Here is a 22226-nt window from a genome sequence, read left to right as displayed (position 1 = left end):
GTTATTCATAACATTGACTTACCTCTCAACATCTTTCGGATTTTTGATTGTAGCTACAATTTATAGTGCCACAAAAAACTCCGATATACAATCACATATTGAATGTGCTTCTCCCCTCGATATATAGTACACAGACACAATTGTTTTACAGTATGTTGTGTTTATACAAGCCATTTGCTTGGCAGTGTTGCAATAGTGAAGGTGCAGAATATCTGTGGGAGTCTCGTGACATGTATGTTAAAGCCTGGTGCTAATGACAGGACTAACTGCTGTACAAAAGAAACAAAACCAGGGAGAAAATCCATAAAACCAGCCTAATAAAAATAGGTAGAATAACAAAGGCATCCCAAACTGTTTTCTATTAATGAAACAAAACATTTTAAAGGTCTGTAGGTGACTGAGGATAAATCCACAGTCTAGGGGTACCATCTTCAATTTGGAATCAAAACACCCTGAGTCCCCAGTCCACTCAAAGTTACTGCTTCAATTACGAATAACAATCATTAGCAGTGGTGACCGACAGACTTTCGGTATAAGGATTCACCCTTGTTCTGCCAACGGCCTTGTCAAAGAGGGCAGAGAAGCAGACAGTTTCAAAGACTTAGCTATTCACATTACTTCCATTAGAGACAAATCTAATTGCCCCAATGTGTGGTTCACACTTCCGTGTCAGAGGTTCGAGACATTATAATTTCCTCAATTCTGCCTGCACAAATTTTTAAAAATACAATTCCCGCTAAATCCCTGTAGGTCAGCAGCCAAGTCTTCGTATGATTGATTTGGGCCCTTCTTCCGTTGTCAAAATTCTAACCTGGCCACAATAAGACATGTCTCTGTTGAAAAGTGTTCTTGGAATAAACATTCTAAGCAATTCAAGTTCCACTGGATTCAGTAAAGGCTCTAGTTTTTGTATTGGCTGATACAACAACATGGCCATTTGTCTTCCTGCATCAGAAATATTACAGGTCAAAAAATGTAACTGCAGTCACAGGCACTAGGTGCCCCAATCTCCATGTTGTTCATTAAATGGTGAAAAGTCTATAAACACAAGTGGCACAGAAGGCATCCCTGCTAAAGTAACTAATGCTTGCACTGACTGTGATATAGATGTTGTTACCCTGCTGATAACCATGCATGTTTTTTGGTAGGAGTTGTTGTAAGTGTTCCATCGTTGAAAAACCTGCACTTTCATCTAATTACAAAATTGTTCAAAGTCCAGTTTGCACATGTCACAGGTCCCGTGTCATTGCAACTTTTGTACAAGTAAACTACTCATGTTACTAATGGAGTTTATCCACAACAAGAGATATGTATAAAAGATACTACCATAACAAGAGATATACTGTACATACAAGATACTATTTAGTAACAGTGCAAGCTATAATAAGTCCGTATTCCTAGCAGAGGCCAGCTAAAATGACTACCGACTTCAGAAGACCATCAAAATACTGCAGAATACCCAGTTTGTGTTTTCATAGATAAATATAACTAAAAATGCAAATAAATACAGTAATGAATAGTTCTGGAGATTATGCAGCTGAGAATTCAAGTTGTCAAAATACATACCTAGCAGCTATCATGTTTGCTACCCACACTAGAGCTTTTTCTTAACATCTAATTGTTGTAACCTGTTGTAACCACAACCGGAACAGTTGCGAGGTGGCCGAGAAAGAGCAGCAGGACCAAAAGAAGAGCTGCCAATGAACAAACAAATCAACGGAAAGGACGGACATGAAACAATGATGGACGATGGAGAGAGACCTTACCACGACAACACGCAAGAAGCAACGGAGTGACAGAGACAACCAAACAAATCCAAGACGTCCACTAGTAATGAGAACAAAGAATGATAAACACGCTGTCTGTTGTCGAGTTGATGTGTCAAGACTCATGCAACAATAAGACTCACTGGCTGAGTGAGAGGCAGGCACTTAAATACTCTATCGGGGGCGCTGTTATTGTCTGCTGGAACCATGTGTGCCACTTTAAATGCGGCTTACAGCACGATGGTGCAAAGACCTCTAGGGGTCTTCAACATCCATTATGTCTGGCGGGGATTCAAATTCTGCGGTGTGCAGTACCAGATCCCTCCCCCCTGAAACTTGCGCATAGAGGCGGAAACGCCCCAGACGGTGCCGAGGTGGGTGGCAGTGGGGAGAGGAGCTGGGCTCGTCAACCGCTATTGACTGGGATGAAGGGACACCCGAGGTCTCCATGACAGCTGATCCAGAGTCCAGGGTGGGAGAGGGAGCCGCCAATCCACCCACGGGTGGAGAGGGCCAGTGGCAGGCCTGTGGGGAGACGGCAACCGAGGGGGGGGGGGGGCAGGGACGGTGACTTGAGGACGATGTACGCACCCGAAGGAAGTAGGGGAACAGGCGGCAGCGTGAGTCCCGCAGGGGCACGCGGGTGGAGCTGATTATGATGGCGGCGTTCCAACCCTTTCGACGTCTGCGCCGACGTCACATGTCACCTATGGGCCGCGACGACTGTGGCAGGTGTCCAAGCCACCTTGCACCCATACTCGCGGGCCCACACAGCCATGCCAGGGGCATACCGCAGCGAGGGCCGGGAGTGGGGGCGGGAGGCAGATGGTGTCAGCAAATGGAGAAGGGTCCGTCGCTGTCGCCCATGAAGGAGCTTTGCCAGACTGCGCCCGTCAATCTGCGTAGTGCGATAGGTGCTAAAAACAGGATGAGGGCCGATGTGGTTGGAGATGTGTTTACCGCATTTGTCAACTGGTGTTTAAAAGTGCAGACAAGCGTCTCTGCCGTGCCATTGGACGAAGGGTGGAAAGGGGGGCTACGGGTATGTTTGATACCGTTGACCTGACAGAAGTCGTGGATGGAGGACGCCATGAATTTGGGACCATTATTGGAGACCAACATTTGTGTCAGGCCCTCAATGGCGAGAACCTGGGCCAGGGCTGTGAGTGTAGGCTCCGTGGTGTTGGATGCCATGCGGACAACATATGGGTATTTGGAGTAGGAATCAACGATGAATAACCATATGGACCCCAAAAACAGGCCCACAAAATTGAAATGGATGTGATCCCAGGGTCGGCAAGACACAGGCCAGGGTGCAAATGACCGAGGGGGGGCTTGCCTGGTGATGCGCACAGACAGTGCACCCACGGACTAGGCACTCAACATCGCCATCGATGCTGGGCATATACACTTGCCGGTGAGCCAAAACTTTCATACGGGACATACCCTAGTGCCCGCGGTGTAACAAACTGAGCACCCGAAGCCGCAATTTCAGAGGGATGACCACCCGATGGGCATCCAACTCCGTAGCCAACAGAAGGACATCATCGACCATGGAGAGCCTGTAGGACAGGTGGCGCCAGGGACTGAAATCAGACTGCATCCGACAAGTAACATAGGACGGCCACCCACGGACAACATATTGGAGAACCTGCCGCAAGACGGGGTCACGGCAGCTAGCCGCAGCAATGTGAGCAGCCATAAGAGGCAGACCGTCCAGTGCATCCCAGCCGGCGGAGTCAATGTGAGAGCAGAGGACCTCCTGTCGGTCAAAGGCAGGATCGAAGCTGGCTGGGAGACGTGACAAAGCGTCCGCGTTAGCTAGCATGGTGGGTGGTGGGCTTATACCGGATGGTGTAAGCATAATTACGTAAAAACGATGTCCAGCGCTGGAGACAAGCTGTCTGCTCTGGAAGGTGAGGGTGAGGTCCGAAAAGTTTAACGAAGGGTTTACGGTTCGTCAGTAGGGTGAAATTTGGCCCACAGAGGTAGGTGTGAAATTTTTGGACGGCGAACACGATCGCCAGGGCCTCCTTTTCAATCTGGGAGTAGTTCCGTCGTGCTGGGGTCAACGTCTTAGAGGCATAAGCGATGGGCTGTTCGGAGCCATCGGCATCCCGGTGCGTGAGTACAGTCCCAATGCCGTATGCCAATGCATCAGCTGCCACAACCGAAGAGCGGTCCGGACAGAAGGAAGTAAGGCAAGGGGAGGACTTCAGCATCGCCTTTAAATGGAGAAAAGCCTGGTCACAGGCAGGAGTCCAATCAAAAGGTACCCCTTTGCGATGCAAGTGATTGAGGGGTTGAGCAACGGAGGCAGCCTGGGGTATGAACTTTAAGTAATAAGTAACCTTGCCCAAAAACACCTGGAGTTCAGATAAGTCCTTGGGACGAGGAAGGGCCTCAGTGGCCGCGACATTACTACCTGAAGGGCGAATGCCATCTTTGCTAAGCCAGTGGCCTAAGTATTCCACGTCCAGTTGAAAAAAACAACACTTGTCCAGCCGACAGCGTAAACCTGTAGATTGCAGAGGGTGAAATAAGGTGCTGAGGTTTTGCAAATATTCCTGGTGGGAATGACCGGCGACCAAGATATCATCCAGATAATTCACACAGGCAGGGATAGGCTGTGTAAGCTGCTCCAGGAATCACTGGAAATTGCCGGCGCTGAAGAGACACCAAAGGGAAGGCACTTGTACTTACACAATCCGAAAGGCATGTTGATAACCATGATGTTCTGAGAGTCATAATCCAAGGGCAACTGATGATATGCCTCAGCCAGGCCAATCTTTAAAAAATACTCTCCACCAGCAAGCTTGGTGAGAAGGTCTTCCTGTCGGGGAAGGGGGTAAGTGTCAACGAGGGACTGAGCATTGACTGTAGCGCCAAAGTCCCCACACAGCCGAAGGGACCCACTGGGTTTCCATGTGACCACCAGTGGTGTCGCCCAGGCACTGTAAGTTACAGGCTCCAGAACGGCAGCGGCCTGGAGCCAATCAAGTTCCTGCTTGACCGCCGGCCATAAGGCCACTAGAAGGGGCCGGGCCTGGAAAAAGCGAGGCTGTGCATCCAGCCGTAGGGTGACATTTGCCTGAAAGCCGGAAGCACATCCGAGATCTGTTGCACACAACGATGCAAAAGTGGAGCACAGTTCATCCAACTCGTGAAAAGGAACAGCTGTGGAAACGACCTTAACTTCGTCGGAAATTGAAAAGCCAAACAGTTGAAACGCATCCAAGCCAAAAATATTCGAAGCCAACAGATGGTCGACGATAAAGAAGGTAAGGAGCCAGGGAACACGCTTGTACGTCTTACGGATGATGAACTGCCCACGAAGGGGAATGGAACCGTCTCCATAGGTGACCAAACGGCGAGAGGGAGGTGACAACTCAGGAGAGCCCAGCCGGGTATATGTTGCCATATTAATCAGGGAGACGGTGACCCCAGTGTCGACCTGAAAACGGACATCCTCAGTGGAAAGGCGGAGCATGAGAAAAAGCTTCCGCGCAGACGGGTGATCCTGTGGGATGACCGACTGGAGAGCATGGACTGTATCTTGAGGCCCAGGAGGGGCAGGACTGGAGCGAGTCAAGCGACTACGACAAACGGATCGGATGTGCCCCTCCTTGTTACACAGCATAGACGTTTTCCAGTGGTGGGGACAGTCAGCACGTGAATGAGCAGTAAAGCAATGTGGGCCAGATGGAAGAGGGCCTTGCGACTGGTGACATGAGCAACCGGAGGCGCCGATGCCATAGAGACATCGGACAACGAGGGGTCCCAACAGCGCTGGCCTCTGTCGGCCGGGCCACGTCAACATCCCGAGGGCAGAACCCGCCGTGACACCACGATCGCCACCACCTGCAGTCGCGCCATAAGACGCTCGTTAGCCGCTTGAGCAATTTCAAAGGAGTAGGCAATGCAGAGAATCTCTTCCAAGGAGAGGTTGTCGAGTTTCAAGGCCACAGTACAGACCTCAGGATCAGGAGCCAGTTGAACGACCACATCCCGGATCAGGGAGTCTGCATACAAAGCCTTACACCTGATTGGTGCACGTAAAATAACATCAACGGCTGAGACCCTGCAATTTCGTGACCCAGGAATGATACAATTGACCAGGCTGTTTACGGTACTGGTGGAACTCTAGCCGCGAGGCGAGCACATGGTAGTGTTGTGAATAATAGTTTGTCAGCAAAAGGCATATCTCCTGGAAAGAGAGAGCCACAGGATCGGACAACAGTTACAACTTGCGGAGAAGAAAGAACGTGTCTGGGGAGGCCCGAGACAAAAACAACGACTGCTGCAAGGAGTCGTCTGTGACTTCAAAAGCCGTGAAATGTTGTTTCGCCCAATGTAAGTAGGTTTCCCAGTCCTCTTTAGCATCATTAAAGGGTGGAAACGACGGCAGACGTGGGAAAACATCGGACACCTGAGGACTCGGAAGCTGTTTTGGTAATGCGTCCCGGGCATCGACTTTGTCCGTTAGTAACTGCAGCGACTGTTGTAGGATGTCTAACTGGAGCTGCTGCTGCTGCTGTTGCTCCAGAAGACAGACCAACTTTGCCTCCATGCTAGCAACTACCACTGTTTACCTCATCGCCAAAGATGTTGTAACCTGTTGTAACCACGACCAGAACGGTCTTTGGCGGCGGGGCGGTCGAGAAAGCACAGTGGGACCAAAGGAGAGCGGCCCGCGAACAAACAAATGAATGGAAAGGATGGACACGAAACAACGACGGATGATGGAGAGAGACCTTACAACGGCAACACGCAAGAAGCAACGGAGTGACGGAGACAACCAAATGAATCCAAGACATCCACTAGTAATGAGAACAAAGAACGATAAACATGCTGTCTGTTGTTGAGGCGATGTGTTAATAAGACTCACCCAATGATAAGACTCACTTGCTGAGCGAGAGGCAGGTGCTTAAATACTCTATCGGGTGCGCCGCTATTGGCTGCTGGAACCACGTGTTCCACTGTGGCGCCCTCACTCTAAATGCGGGCCAGGATGCGCACGCCGCCACGCCTTATGGCGCGATGGTGCAGAGACCTCTAGGGATCTTTGACGTCCATGACGCCTGGCGGGGATTCAAATTCCGCAGCGGGCAGTACCAGACTAATAATGACCTAAGGTTGAAACTGGTAATGCCCAGCAAATCAAATATTTGCAACTGGAAGCAACTTTCTTCCTTGAAGTTTCTATGGTTCCTAAGAGCACCCCATTCATTACAAAGAAGATTCTAATAATATATGCTCTGATTTCCATCGTAATTTACAGTGATTCCCAATTTACTGCTTCGTGTCTAGTGCCAGCTTCTTGATGATCTTGGCATCTGAATAGTTAAGCCCATTCTGAAAACTACATAAAGAGGCAAAGTCTACAAGGGACTTATTTATGGGAACTGTATTATGATTGTATAAATTACAGTTCATCTGATACCTCGTTTTATTATTAGCCCCAAATACCATTAAGGAAAAAATTTACTAGGATATGAGGGTCAGAATTCCACAATTCTTAATGAGAAGTCAGCAAGACATATTACTTCATCACACAATATTTTTATTGTTCACTTTTGCTGAACAGATAATTTATTTACTTTACCTGTATTACTCAAGAACATGTTACAATGGAACAACCTGGAGTGACAGTTTGCAAAATAAGCTTTAACATATCTCTTCAAATCAACACAGCAAGAGATCCTATTAGCAGCCAAAAACCTGAACTGAATTTCCTGATTATTCCATTTATCTGTCAATTCCGTTTCAGATTGTTATTCAACTGAACACTTTCACAACAGTGTTTAATATAGTGTATGATAATTGATGCTTATTTGTATGGCCGAAAACTCATTGTATTCATTTGAAATTGTGTAATACATAAAACACCACAACAATAACAAATAATCAGTTTTCTGTGAACCAATTATAGGTCTCCTCAGCTGTCACCTGGTCCCTGTCTGATGTGGTTGATTACCATTATAGTTTTTGAACACTTCTTTAAAATCTTTGAAATAGAATGTATGTAAGCTAATAATAGCAGCAGGCCCTACAGGGACCCACGTATGATTCTTAATTTGATGATCTTCTGTTATGCAATCAATTTTATTCCCATTGTCTAGTTTGTCAATGAAGACCTTTACCTTCTGTCATGACGGAAAGGCCCCACTCACATAAAAAACTTAATGAAGCAATATTTGAAGTTACCAAGACGAATTTCATGATCAAAACAAAGTCAGTAATTAAAGTCTCTGTACATTCATCTTTTTAGAGATGGTTGTGGGACTTGGCTATAGCCATCACTTCAACCATCATCTGCCGGCAGATGATGTCTGAAGTGATCACGACAGCAAAAAGCTACTAATACCAGTATTGCTAGCATCTGTTTTGATCACAACCGAGGTAGAATCTTCCTACACATTGGTCAGGGGCCTGAGGATGGTTTAGTAAAATGCTGAAACTGGTTGCCAAATAAAATAAGGTTGGCAACTAGATGGCTGAAAGATGTTTAATTTGACATCCTATTCAGTAATTGAAGGTGATCCACTTACCTCCAGTCCATATTTATGGATAGGTGTAATTAATTCATATTTATAAAACTATAAAATTGTGAGACAGAACAGCTCATCAGTTTTTATCTGCTCCACCCCAAGATCCCTCTATGCCTATACCAACATATTCTACCAGACATTCCTCTCCTGCAACTATGCCACATACCTTATTCATGAACAAATCTCATGGGAAGTTTACTCATCTAACCCTCTCCAATTCCAAAAAAGACACAGAAGTATCCTTCTTTTCGCCCACTGTCCACTGTCACACAGCCCTTGAATAATGTCTCAATACATTAGTCCATCAAGACTTGACTTTCTCAAGTCAAGTCCTGAAATAAGATCCCCCCCTCTCTCTCTCCTCTTCCCCCCTCCCACCAATATCCTCCCAACACAACCCACCATCACCTTCTATTGCCATCCTAAACTCCATAACATCTCCGTAAATGCATCTGACATTCAGAGACCACTATCCCTACTCCATTATAACAACAACTGATCCCAATGTCAAACCTATTCAGCGCATCCACTCACTACCAACTTGCCCAGTCCTAACACCAGCCAATCCTACATTATCAAAGGCAGAACAACTTGTGAAACCAAGCTTATTACTGAAACTTCCTGGCAGATTAAAACTGTGTGCTGGACCGAGACTCGAATTCGGGACCTTTGCCTTCATGGGCAAGTGCTCTACCTCTGAGCTACCCAAACAATTCTGCCAGTGCTTGTGTCTGTATGTGTGTGGATGTATATGTGTGTGTGTGCGAGTGTATACCTGTCCCTTTCCCCCCCTCCCCTAAGGTAAGTCTTTCCGCTCCCAGGATTGGAATGACTCCTTACCCTCTCCCTTAAAACCCACATCCTTTCGTCTTTCCCTCTCCTTCCCTCTTTCCTGACGAAGCAGCCGTTGGTTGCAAAAGCTAGAATTTTGTGTGTATGTTTGTGTTTGTTTGTGTGTCTATCGACCTGCCAGTGCTTTCTTTTGGTAAGTCACATCACCTTTGTTTTTAGATATATTTTTCCCACATGCAATGTTTCCCTCTATTATAAATATTAAGTAATAATTACATAGACGGACATTTCTGCATTTGTGGCATGTCCCAGAAGTATCTTAACATGTGCATAAAATATGTCTGTCACAATACACCAAGAATACTATACATTGCTTGCAGCAGGTACCAGTCAAGGAGATGAAATTTGGGCATTTCTGTGCACTGTATTTTTTTTTAACAAGAGATTTTGAATACAAATCAGTGTCTTCAATGACTGAATTTGTCAATTCTTTTCCATCTGACTTCATAATATTTTGATTGTTCAATACATTCAGAGATGAAGGATATTCTCTTAAACATGATAGCACATCCGAATGCCCAGCAAAAGTCAATGCTATAGTAAATATACTTAACTTTTTTTTCATGAAAGTGAAAACAAAAAGCTTATCACTCTTAGGATTCTTTATCTGTTACTTCTCACTTCTTTCACATCTAGTAATGTTTGTTAACGTGGAAGATGCCAAGCTGCATTGTGGTTCAGAGACCCCTTATAACTGGCTGAATAATTCAGTTCAAAGGTGAGAGAAACACAAGGACATACCATCTCCAACAGGCCTGTGTCCAGCAAAGCACTCTGTTTTCAAACCAACTTTCAGGTTGATGATAGCTTATCTTTACCTTACATCACTACTCAGTATCATACCTTATAAGAAAAAGTATCCATATCAAGTTATTTTATGCCAAAGTAGCACTCATGCATCTCCATCTCAAAGGAGGATGGCCATTCAATAAAGGGCAGTGAGTGTGGGAAAAATCATATCATTCACTATAAGAGTACACATTGCCAGGGTCGCACTTAGTGGAAGTAGAAGAGTAATTGGAGACTAAGAGGCTGCAGCACACTTTTTGAAGCTTTCAAAAGGATGAGCAACCACTTGGAGCTGTACAGGGTCATATTCCTCCAAAATAATGTAGATCATTGCATGGTGGTGACAGCACAGTTATTCCATGGGAAATTATGATTCCAAACACTTTTATAGATTACAGTACAGATCTGTCACAATGTGATTTTTTGTTTCTTCACCGAACGAAGAGAAATAACCAGTGAGGATCACTGTAGGCACAGAAGCACACATGTGAACCCTCAGTAATGTTTAAGATCCCATCAATAAGAAAATCATTAGTGATACATGTAAAGCATTACACCATTTAGAGAAGATATGCCTAAATTCCTTGGAATAACATATTGCATAGTGATAACTTCCAGAGATAGAACCATTTAGATGATGAGATACAAAGAGAGGTAGGAAATGTAGAAGAACTTACAATGTTCATTTATCTATAGGTTGGAAATATGCTATTATGGATTATGCAGGGTGAACACCAATAAAACCGACAAACTGCAAGGATGCATTCCTGATTGTAACTGGAGGATAAAAGGTCCTATGAACATGTGTCCAGAAATGGACGATGTGCGTGCACTGACAACAAATCATCATGGAACACAGTAAAGAGCTGCATTGCACCCATGTCATAACAGATGTTCAAAGTGGCCTCCTTGGATTTCAGGTGACAGGAATAGTAGTGGTTGTCATGCAGCATACAAATAATCATACTTTGGCTTACACCATGTGGGTGAGTCACTTGCCTAGAGCCTGCAGTAGGCTTCATCTCAATATCCTGTAGATCCTGGTCCTCCAAATATGGTGTACACACAGTCCACTGCCTCCCTGCACATCCATCTGTCTTAAAGGACCCAAGATCACACAAACACTCAAAAAGAGCTTGAAATGTTGTGTGATGGGGTTGTTGTCTGTGAGGGTACTTGTTTTGGTATGCCATGCTGCCACTCATCCGTTTCCATCTGCTTGGCCATACACAGACACCCTCTTGACTTGTTCCCGTCATGAATGCAGGACCTTTCTGCTGCTTACTGTACGCTGTGTCAATCACACAGCCCGCAATACACAAGGTTAGTTCGAATGGCTCTAAGCACTATGGGACTGAACATCTGAGGTCATCAGTCCCCTAGACTTAGAACTACTTAAACCTAACTAACATAAGGACATCACACACATCCATGTCCGAGGCAGAATTCGAACATGCGACCATAGCAGCCATTTCGTTCCGCACTGAAGCACCTGGAACCACTCAACCACAGCGGCAACACACAAGGAACCCACAACACATGGTCAGAGGAAATGTTATTCCTCAGCACCATCTACTGTAGCAATGATGTGTTTCCGGACACAAAGTCATCGGACTCTTTTCCTCCATTACCAGTCAGAAATCTATCCCTGCAGTTAGTCAATTTTATTAATGTTCACCCTGTATTTGAAACAAATAATAGAATGTTATACATTTTACAGTGTAGTTCTCATTGTACACATAAAATAAGATTGTTGCTGGAAATATTATTCCAACCTCTTAAATTAACAAATAAAGTAGTTTTAAATTATATGAAGAAAATAAAATTTTCTGTATACCTTCTTTTATCATTAAAACTGATGTTACAGACTTTTCTGAAGTAGGCCAGGCAATTTTCACAGCAGAATTCCCTTTTGAACTGATAATGACCGGATCACCAATCACCATACCACAAATCTGAAGAGCAGACTGTGACAGAAGTACTAATTTCTCACGTTCCTGAGAGGGCAAATTTTTCAATGATTCTGTAACAAAATGCATCCAACATAGCTGATTTTCACACAAAATTCCTGTAGTATGAATGATATATATATTTTTATAGACACACCACACTTATCACTTCATTTATTTTTTTAAAAAATCATATACATTCAGAGCATCTTCATCATCATCTTCTTCTTTGAGTATCAAGAATGACTTTGTGCAATGTTTGATACCATCACTCAACAAGAGGAATTCAAAGATATAATAGAAAGTTTAAATCACAATTTTCATGATGAGGGCACGCATTTCTGTCTTTACTGTTCATAGATATTTGTTCTTTCAGCAATGTGTGAACTGCAAAATCAATAGTACATTCCTTGCACTTTTCTCTATATTCCTGCTGTATCATACTAAATATAAAATGACATCCCTAGCAAATATTACATTTCTATCTAGATTTATTAAGAACTTAAGAAACCACTTCCCCACCTGTTGCAGACACTGAGTAGCTAGTAGGTATGCAAAGCAATATGATGAACTTGGTTAACTCTCTAGAAGATTCAAGAAACTTTTCTGGTTTTATGTGCATAAATACACATCACACTTAAGAGGGGAGGGCTCGTATCATTCAATGGATACATAATGAGGATCTATCTCAAACTGACAGTCATTAGACATAAATGGTTGTTAAAGTATTGCAGTAGATCAGGGAGTTGGCCGACTCTGGTCATGCTCACATGCTAGTCTACTCTGTTTTGACATATGAAATTACACAACTATAATTATTGAGAGCTCCATCCACCAATAAGCAATAACATCTGTGGCAAGGTGTGGAGGTAAGCTGTTGGACATTGACTATGTCTCCAAGATATGTGCTACGAAGAATAAGACTCTGATGTCACCAAGTAATATTTTATGACTGTAGTAATTTCCAATGAGCATGTTAGTCTCCAACAACAGCAATGGATCGCATTGCAAGGTGCCCCTTCATCTCATTATAAACTCTTCTGAATAAATGTCATACATTGTATATACATATCAAGCTAATATTTCTCAATTGATCAGAGAATTCTAAGCTACCTGTCCCTTTATCCTCTCACTTCTACCCCTTTTACCAACGAATACGAGGAATCTTTCCCTCCCGTCATCACCAGACTCCAACAGTATAGGATGTTAAATGCTAGTGGTTGTAGTAGCATATCTGCCACTGACAAAGCTGGACAATGGCATCAGGTAATTATAGGCAATATCCAGCACATACATTAGCTTTTATGAATAAATACAAAAATAAAAGCAAAGATGTTAGTGTGTTTTTAATGAAGCACATTTACAGGCCAGATTGGATACCGTAGTAAAAAAAATTACAATTACAATAAAAAGCAATAACCCATCCACATGAATTTCCCATCACAATATTTCCCCAAATTTCAACTTTTCAAACATTACAAATTACACACAATTTGCTTTTATTACAAAATGGCAACATTCGCTGAGAGCAGCGACGCCTGCAATTTTTATTACTGGGACATTTTCAAACATCAGCTTCCTTTTCACAATGTGATAAAGTATTCATTTACTTATTATTGGTTCAGGTAGCATTTTCCCACAAATATCATGCCAGAGTCTCAACACATGAACGCAAATATCACACTTGAAGAACTCAAGTGTTGATCCCATGGAAACCTCAAATTTCCTATTGATTTATGTAAGCTGTAAAGCAGAAGGTATATGATCTCCACACACTCCACCACCAACCGCCATTAAAGTAAGTGACAGTGAATATTTTCACTCTCATTGCAACTTACCTACTGATGGCAACTGTTCCAGTGTGCTATAGAAAACACCATCCATAATGTAAGAATGATTCCATGCTTCTGGTGCCTGAGGGCATGATCCATTTAGATGTGTAGCATGATCCTTTTGAGATATAACTGCCTGGCAAACTTCACATTTCTCCCACAGAGATGTAGACTTTCTAGTGGCAGATTTGCGCGACATACTCGATATCTAAAGTAGCCTTTTAAATTAGGCCCAAGGAAGTCTATACAGAAATTAATTGAATCAGTTAAGCACAGCTCAATTTTATAAAGAATTTACAGTGCACTTATATTATTAGTTACAATCACTTTACATGCTAATTGCAAGAAAAGACAGAAAACATTTTATTGTTTTGTGTTTTCAGATTACCTAAAAACCCAATAAGGCAACTGAAATAGGTCTTACACAGAAATTTAATTTTTGTTCTGACTGAGCAACAAAGACATTTATAGTAAATTATAAACTTTACTTCTACTTCCTCAGTCATAGGTTCATACTGCGACTCTACATCCATCTTTTTGTCCATCACTTCATCTGAGTACTATTCTCATACCTTCTCTATCTACAGCCACTATCTTATTATTTTTAAATAGTGTACAGTCTACGTGATCACTCATCTTTTTAAACTCATAAAGTGGATTATTGCTTAGCTGTTAGTTCTACTTGGTACAGGTCTCACATACTTCAGTAATAATCATGGATGAATTGTACATGTGTTTTGCAAGCAATCTACTTTGTGGATGGAATTTTCCTAGTATCCGATCACTGAACTGGTTTGCAAGCAGCGCTATGTATGACTGATCCTATGTATTCTAATGAATGAAATAAAAACTGGTTTTTATTAATAAAGAAATAGTGTCAAGACATTGTTCATTCATTCATTACAACAGGTGACATCACTGTTTCTGAGAAATGGTGTCAATTATGAACTAGGCTATATGTTTGTTCCATTTCCTACACCTACAAATTGCAGAACTGATCAAATGCATCTGTGCCTCACTGATGTTATAGTCATAGGGGACTGTGTTTTCTTAATTTTGTTGAGTGCAGAATTTTACATTTCTGAACATTTAAAGGAAGTGGCCAATCTGTGTACATACTCACTACACATATCTGCATCATTTGTTAAAATTCTGAGCTTGTTATTAATATTGTCCATAATGTCATTAAAATAAAACATGAAAATCAAGTGTCCCAACAAATCTCCCTGTGCCACACTAAAGAGTCATTCCATGCCAAACTGAGCCTGGGGCTTATTTTTCGAAAAAATTCCAAATTTAACAATGTTACAGTTTTTCGAATCTACAAAAGTTGAATTTTACTGTCCTGAAAAAATTATAAAAATTACATAATTAGCTGAGGAAATATAGTTAAACAAAGTTGGCGATTCTACAGATGAGGATGGAAAACAAAAGGTTTGCTTTTTGTGTTGGGAGCTGTTTACATTTGGGTTGCAGCGATTGTTGATGTTTTAATTGTTAAATTTCAAGAGCAGAATCTGCTCTTTCTGACAAACTTCAGTTTTTAAAGAAAGGTAAGTTATTAAGTATGCAGCTAATTCACAAAAGCTACTATGTATTTAGTGTCCCACCCATGACAAAAAACATGAAAAAGTTTACCTTCTAACTCAGCAATTACAGTAATTCTATATATTTTAGGTTACAAGTAATAAAACAAATAAAAACATCCAATGAACCATAAGGCACCTTCTAAGTTGTAAATGATCATTTATAAATATGTCAAAAGAAATTGTGTCCCACCCGTGACAGTATTTGGATGTTACTCAAATCTAAACCATTTAACACTTCTTGTTATTGTTAAGTTAAATTGGTTGATATAACAAGTGCTTTGATGGTTTACACTAAATAAAAACTTACTATTTATTCAGAAAATGGGGAAAACAACATCAGCAGAGCGTATGAGAAAACTTCGAGAAAAACTGAGGAAAGATACCAGCAAGTACAACGTCCATAAAGAAAAAGAAAGAGAGCATGACAAAAGAAGAAGAGAAAATATGAAGATGAAGGTATCCTCCAGTGAAAAATCTTTATTGGAATATCGAAAGAAGGAAGCTGAAAGAAATAGGAAGTACAGAATTAAACTAAAATCCGTATTATTTGAAGATCAGTCTGAGACCTGTATTTCCCAGTTAGGATCATATATATGTCCTCAGTCCCTTGGCAAAGCTGTTTCTCGGGTAAAGAAGGTGCTTCCTTCAAGTGCCTCAAAAAAATCAGCAGTAATACAAAAGCTTGTAAGTGAAAGCTTACCTAAAAAGGTAGTAAAGCAGATTTTCCCAGTAGTGAAGAAAAGTCTCATAAACTTACAGGTGATTATCTGCTCAAAATACAAAAATTTTTCACAAATGATGAAATAAGCAGGCAGACACCTGGTATAAAGGATGTAAAGTCTATTGTAGGCCATGAAACTATGAAAAGAGTTAGCTTGCAGAAACATCACATGAATATGACAGTTAAGGAAGCATTTTTTCTTTTTAAGCAAGACAATCCAAATATTGATATCAAGATTTCAAAATTCTACGAGTTGTGGCCTAAAAATGTTGTTCTAACATCTCAAATGCCTCATAATGTATGCATGTGCAGATAACATGCTAACTTCATCACTGAAGCTATTCACAAAAAAATAGCTAGTTTCCCTGATACTCACACTCACCTTATGAATTTTGTTTGCTGTGATGTAGAAAGTGAAATATGCATGACAAGTCAGTGCAAGAAATGCATCATGAATTTGCACACATTAATAGATGGAAAGTTTGATTTGTGTGACATAATATCTTGGAGAAAATGGACCGAACATGAGTGTCACCCTAAACAGACTACTACCTGTGGAACACTTTTTGAAGCTCTCTCTGAACTTCAATCTCAACTAAAAACATTCAAGGAGCACTTCTTTGTCAAAAGGATGCAATCTGGAGATTTCAAGGCTGTGAAAGCATCAGTTAGTGATGATGAAGTGATATTGCAAATAGATTTTGCAGAAAACTATGTAGCACTGGCACAAGATGAGATACAAAGTGCCCACTGGAGTCAAACATAGATTACAGTGGTCACTATTTGTGTTTGGATGAAAACAGCGCTACAGTAATTTGCAATTGTGAGCGATGAACTGTGCCATGACAAGTACTCAGTTTATGCATGTTTGAAGATTACAATAGGCAAGCTGAAACAAGAGCTTCCTAATTTGACCTCAATACGAATTCTTTCTGTTGGTTGTGCAGGTCAATTTAAGAACAAATTCGCCTTTTCTAACCTCTGCTACATGATGCAAGACTTTGGAGTGTCTGGAGAATGGTTTTTCTTTGCAACATTACATGGGAAAGGTGCAGTGGATGGCATTGGAGCTGTAACAAAAACGGCTGTTGATAATAATGTTAAGCAAAAAACAGTCATCATCAGCAATGCACAGGAATTTTTAGACTGTGCCAAATCATCTGTTTCTGGAATAAACTCTTCTTCAGACAAAAGATCATATTGATGAAAACAGAGACCTCCTGGATGGACGCTGGAAAGCTGTTAAAAAAATAAAAGATATTCGCAGCAAGCATTACTTCAACAATTACAATACCTGTAACCTAGTATGTGATAGAACTTTCCTAAAATCAGATTTAGAGAAAGTGGAGGTTTTTCCACTTTCACCCAACATATGTTCACTAATCTACACAGATTCTGAGATGAGTGATGAGGAATCATATCCTGATGTCCTATTGACACCCAATTTCCACTATGTTACAAGTTCAGAACCAGATGTGGAACAAATCATGCCAGGAACTTTTATTTTAGTTGAGTTCCAAACTGCAAGAAAGAAATCTACTACATATAGATATGCTGCAATTGCACAGAGAAATGTAGAAGACAAAGGGGAAATACAGATTATGTGTATGCGATCTGTTGGGTCTCAGCAAAGGTATTCAAAGCTGACAAGGATGATATATCCCACATAGAGTTTGAACAAGTTCTTGCTATTCTCCCGAATCCAAATGTCAAACATGTTAGGGACACCTTATATTATGAGTTTCCTGGCAATTTAGACATTTTCGAAAGTGGGTGAGAGGTCAAGTGTATATATTTTCGAAGTGGTACATTCTTCAAGTGAAATAATTAAGTACTCAGAACTGTAAACTAATACTATACCAAAATTTATATTTTTAATAGGCAACAAAAATGTTCTACAAAGTTATTAAAACTTAAAGTGCCCTCTAAATATATGTTACCTACTGATTCATAGCTAACAGACATAGTAAAAAAGAAAAACAGATTGTGCTTCACATGAGTCCCACCCGTGACAATTCCTTGTCCCACCCATGACAGTCTATGATTGCAATTATTGTAAGTAAGTATTACTAATCTAATATTTATTGATATTATGCCATGTAGAGAATTGTTTTACTCATGTGAATTCAATATTTTCAAAAGAAAATAAGTGCATAAATCACAGATTAAAGATTAATAACAGCTCAATTTGTAAACTTCTGACATTCAGATTTAAAGGGAAGGTTAAACAATTATTTATATGGCAACCAGTCAATCTTTACTTTATTTCTATTTATACTTTATGTTATATCAGCATAGGACTGTTGAAAAACATAGTGCAATTATTCCACCTGTGACAATGAAATCCCCCTAAAGTTACTTCTAAATCTCCATCCAAGGTAACATGTTGTATCCTCCCTAACAATAATCCGCAGTCCAGTCACAAACTTTGCTTGACAGCCCATACACGTGTACTTTTGATAATAAACATTGGTGTGGTACTTAGGCAAATACTGCATCTACTTGACTGCCATGATCCATGGTTCCCTGCATGTCACGCGAGAACAGCATGAGTTGGTTTTAGTGAGAAAGATGTGTTTAGAATCCATGCTGGAGGTAATTCTGTTTGAGTCACTTCATTTTGTTTTAGCTCGACTATGTTCAAAGATTCTAAAACAGATGGTTATCAACAATACTGGATGCTAGTTTTGTGGATCAGTCCTGCAACCCGTCTATTACATGAATGTTATCTGTGCTTTCTTCCAATTACTGGGCACAGTTTTTCTGTTTGTGGGATCTAGAGTATACTGCATTATGGTCAAAAGGGGAGTGGTGGCGACCTCAACTATCTGCTCAAAAATGCACTTCAGTTCCCACAAAACATACAATCACCTCAGTTTCATCAAGCAACACCATCTCCAAAGCTATTAGCTCTACAACCTGACAGTAGACTGTCGTTAAATAAGTACATCCACATGGCCAAAAAGCTGCTGATATAAATCCAAGAAAAAAACAGGAAATTTTAATTTCACAATCTCTTTTCACTTTAAACTTAACTGCAGTCTTTAGAAAAAAGAATTTTGTGTGTCATAGGATGTCAAGAGATAACTATCCACTCTAGATGAGTGGTCACCCTCATCCTTCTCCTGCTCTACTTTCCCTCATTTCAAGCTACTCCATGGAACCGTGTTTTTTTTCCCCTCTCCCCCCCCTCCCCCAGTCGGCAAGTAGTCGTAGCAGTCATAATGTGAACTTGATTCACTACTCTGGACAAGAATGAGGTAGCTGCTATCTTGCACTTGCATGCTATCACAGTAATAAAGGGTGACATTTAACAGTAAAATGTTTTTTCAAAGCTACCGTGGTGTTGAGCTACATCTCACTGAAACTCTCACCCATGTAAAACCAACCGATAAACAATCATACATCCACATCAATGGCTCTTACCACTTCCGCACTATTATAACAGCCACTTTCCTAAAGCTTTGGCATCCATGGCCAACATATCTGGCGCAAAATCAAATTTCTTAAGACTCATACAATAGCCTCTCCCAGGCTTTCCTCTCCCACAAATATACCACAGATCATGTCCAAAAACAATTCTATCTTTTAGCATTCTCCTCTTACATTCCGACAAACACAGCTCCCATTACCCAAACACTCAGAAGCACTCCCTAGTCTTCCAGTACTACTCAGATCTCAAATGCCTCAATGTGTTACACTGCCAAACCTATGTCTTTCTTAAACCAATCCCTGAAATGAGATAATCTCTCCCTTTCTCACTTTCCATCTCCTACCTAACCTTTGTAACACCTTTGTCCAATTATACAACATTCACAGGCAATTACCATGTCTCACAATTTATACCCCTGTAAGTGTTCCCACTGTAAAACCTACACCAAGCACTAACCCACTGCCACATACTCCAGCCCTATCACTGATGAATTCCACAAAAACCAAGGTAGAGCATCATGTCAAACCACATATGTTATTCACCAACTAACATGTATTCACTGTGTGGCTTGATATATAGGACTGATCACTACTAAACTGGCACATGAATGAACACTTGTTTTGAGTAGGCCCTGCAACCCGCTTTTTTTGTGACAAAGTTATGGGAAAGAACCACAATTCTGATGGATAGTTAGTCTACTAAGTGAGAGGCAAGTGAGTTTTGCAAATGTAAGCAAAGGCAAGCTATAAAAACATCTTTCCATTCACTGGAAATTGTTACAACCATGCAGTGACTTGTCTTTGGCAAAACAATGCACACTAACTACTTTTAAAAAAATACATGTTCACAAAAAATTCTATTTCATATTTGCCGATTCACAACATAAAACAAGATTTTATTCAGTTTTCTTCTATTTTTACCACATTCATGCTGGTGAGAACGACAAGTCTCAAGCATGTACTAATTGTTTGAAAGTCTCTTAGAGGGTAGGGATACACGTAAGTCCACCTCCATCAATGAGTGGTCAGCATGGCTGAAAGCCATGAGAGGGGCTCAGGTTCGATTTCTGGCTGGGTCAGACACTTTCTCCACTTGGGGACCGGGCATTGTGTTGTCAACGCCATCTACATCCACGTCGCCAGAGTGGCATCAAATAGAAAGTCTTGCACTAGGTGGCTGAACTCCCCAAAAGCAGACTCCTGGCCAAAATATGCCGTATACTCATTTTTATAGTAATTACTTGCAGCAATGTTCATACTAATGAATGTGCACTATAAAAACAACACTGGAACAATTAATATGTGTACAGTGAGGAGATGACATGCAAGTCAAAGTTAGTGCAATACTCTAGAAATGGGCTTTAGGAGCCACTAATACAATCCAGTATGCTGTCATATGCAAGGTCCTAGTGGACAAGGTATCCTGCAGCATTCCTCAAACATGTTATGAAGAATCATGCACCAGTGTTGTGTGGATTATTGTTGGGTCTTGAACATTGTAATGTTAGTGTTGTTAGGGTTGAAGGGAAGGGAGAGGACAAAATGTGACAAGCTTAACCCTTCCATACAATGGGCAGATCACTGTCTAGTCACCTTACACCCAAGTTCCCTAAAACACTGTGAAGAGATCTGGAATTTAATTCAGGACATTGGTACAAGTGATGATCATGAATTTACTCAAATAGATCTTTCGGCAACTGACATGTCATCATCAATGGCTGACAAAATAATATATATCCAACATCACGTAGGAAGTTAAGTGCGGAGATTATAATTTGGAACACTGATCCTTCAATTCACAATTCGTGATTTAGCAATGCGCTATCCCCTGAACTATGGGGAGAAAGACACAATCTTCATCAGTAAACACGATGATGTTACCACAACAAGGAACAAAATAATTAGTTAGGAAATACTGAATCTGCTGATTTCGTGCTTCAGCACAGCCCTACACTCTTGAGGATCAACCCGTAGTCCAATGTGAAAACCAAACAAATAAGTTAAAAAAGGGAAACAGAAAATTATGTCATTCTATATCTGTATTATGATAACTAATGAAAATGGTTGTGAAGGGGTCTTTATTTCATGGTACTATAATAGCCTATAAAAATAGTACTGAGGTATTAGGAGACATTTTTAAGAAACGGCGTGAGTAAAAATAGGTTTCTTGGAGGAGGACAACGATGAATATTTTTCACGAGTTTGGCACATAGTAAATAATCTATAGGGATCTGCAGCACAGAAAATGGAACACATGACGCAGTAGGCAATTCACAGATTCGTTCCAGTTACAACACAACGCAAAGTCACTTACAGTTTATGCACAGTTTGTTTGTATGGGATTTATAAAAGTTCTAACATCACTCATCATTGAACTGAATGACATCCCTCTCGCACGTGTTTTTGTTTACATTTTTCGAGGATTTCTCGTAAACATAATCACCCAAAGTTTGTACACACATGCAGACCAAGGATTTTAGAAAACTAGCGCATACGCGGATCGTCACGCAATCGAGGTGATGCCACTCCACTGGCACCCCCGAAATTGGATGTGGAAACACCCAGATTTTGGTAGCGTCGTTCGACTTTTTGCCAAACGCTAAAATTTTAAATAGTTTTAGCTTTGTGTCATCACTGCCCTTCTGGCAAATTCGTACTGGTCGTCATGCCACGTGAAAATATCCCACAATGCGTTTCAAATGCATTCATATACGCTGCCATCACGTCACGTAACTTCAAGGTTTC

The 22226-nt window shown here is 41.3% G+C and overlaps 1 protein-coding gene across 3 annotated transcripts in view; it reads right to left on the bottom strand.

The window, feature by feature from the left end:
• LOC126092208 (ATPase family protein 2 homolog) overlaps window positions 1-21952 on the bottom strand; it is a 64820-nt gene extending 42868 nt beyond the window's left edge. Inside the window, exons 1-3 of one of the 3 annotated variants that reach the window (XM_049907698.1) lie at window positions 21796-21952; window positions 13746-13981; window positions 11796-11981 (exon numbers count right to left, since the gene is read on the bottom strand). In XM_049907698.1, coding sequence (XP_049763655.1) covers window positions 11796-11981; window positions 13746-13938 — 379 coding nt within the window. In that variant the 5' untranslated portion in view covers window positions 13939-13981; window positions 21796-21952. Of the gene's footprint in view, window positions 1-11795; window positions 11982-13745; window positions 13982-21756 lie in introns of all 3 variants that reach the window. The other 2 variants (XM_049907700.1, XM_049907699.1) reach the window with 2 other exon arrangements.
• Window positions 21953-22226: the final 274 nt, after the last annotated feature.

This window comes from Schistocerca cancellata, chromosome 7, assembly GCF_023864275.1.
Source record: "Schistocerca cancellata isolate TAMUIC-IGC-003103 chromosome 7, iqSchCanc2.1, whole genome shotgun sequence".
NCBI lineage: Eukaryota > Metazoa > Arthropoda > Insecta > Orthoptera > Acrididae > Schistocerca > Schistocerca cancellata.
This window is presented reverse-complemented; position numbering and strand designations above follow the sequence as displayed.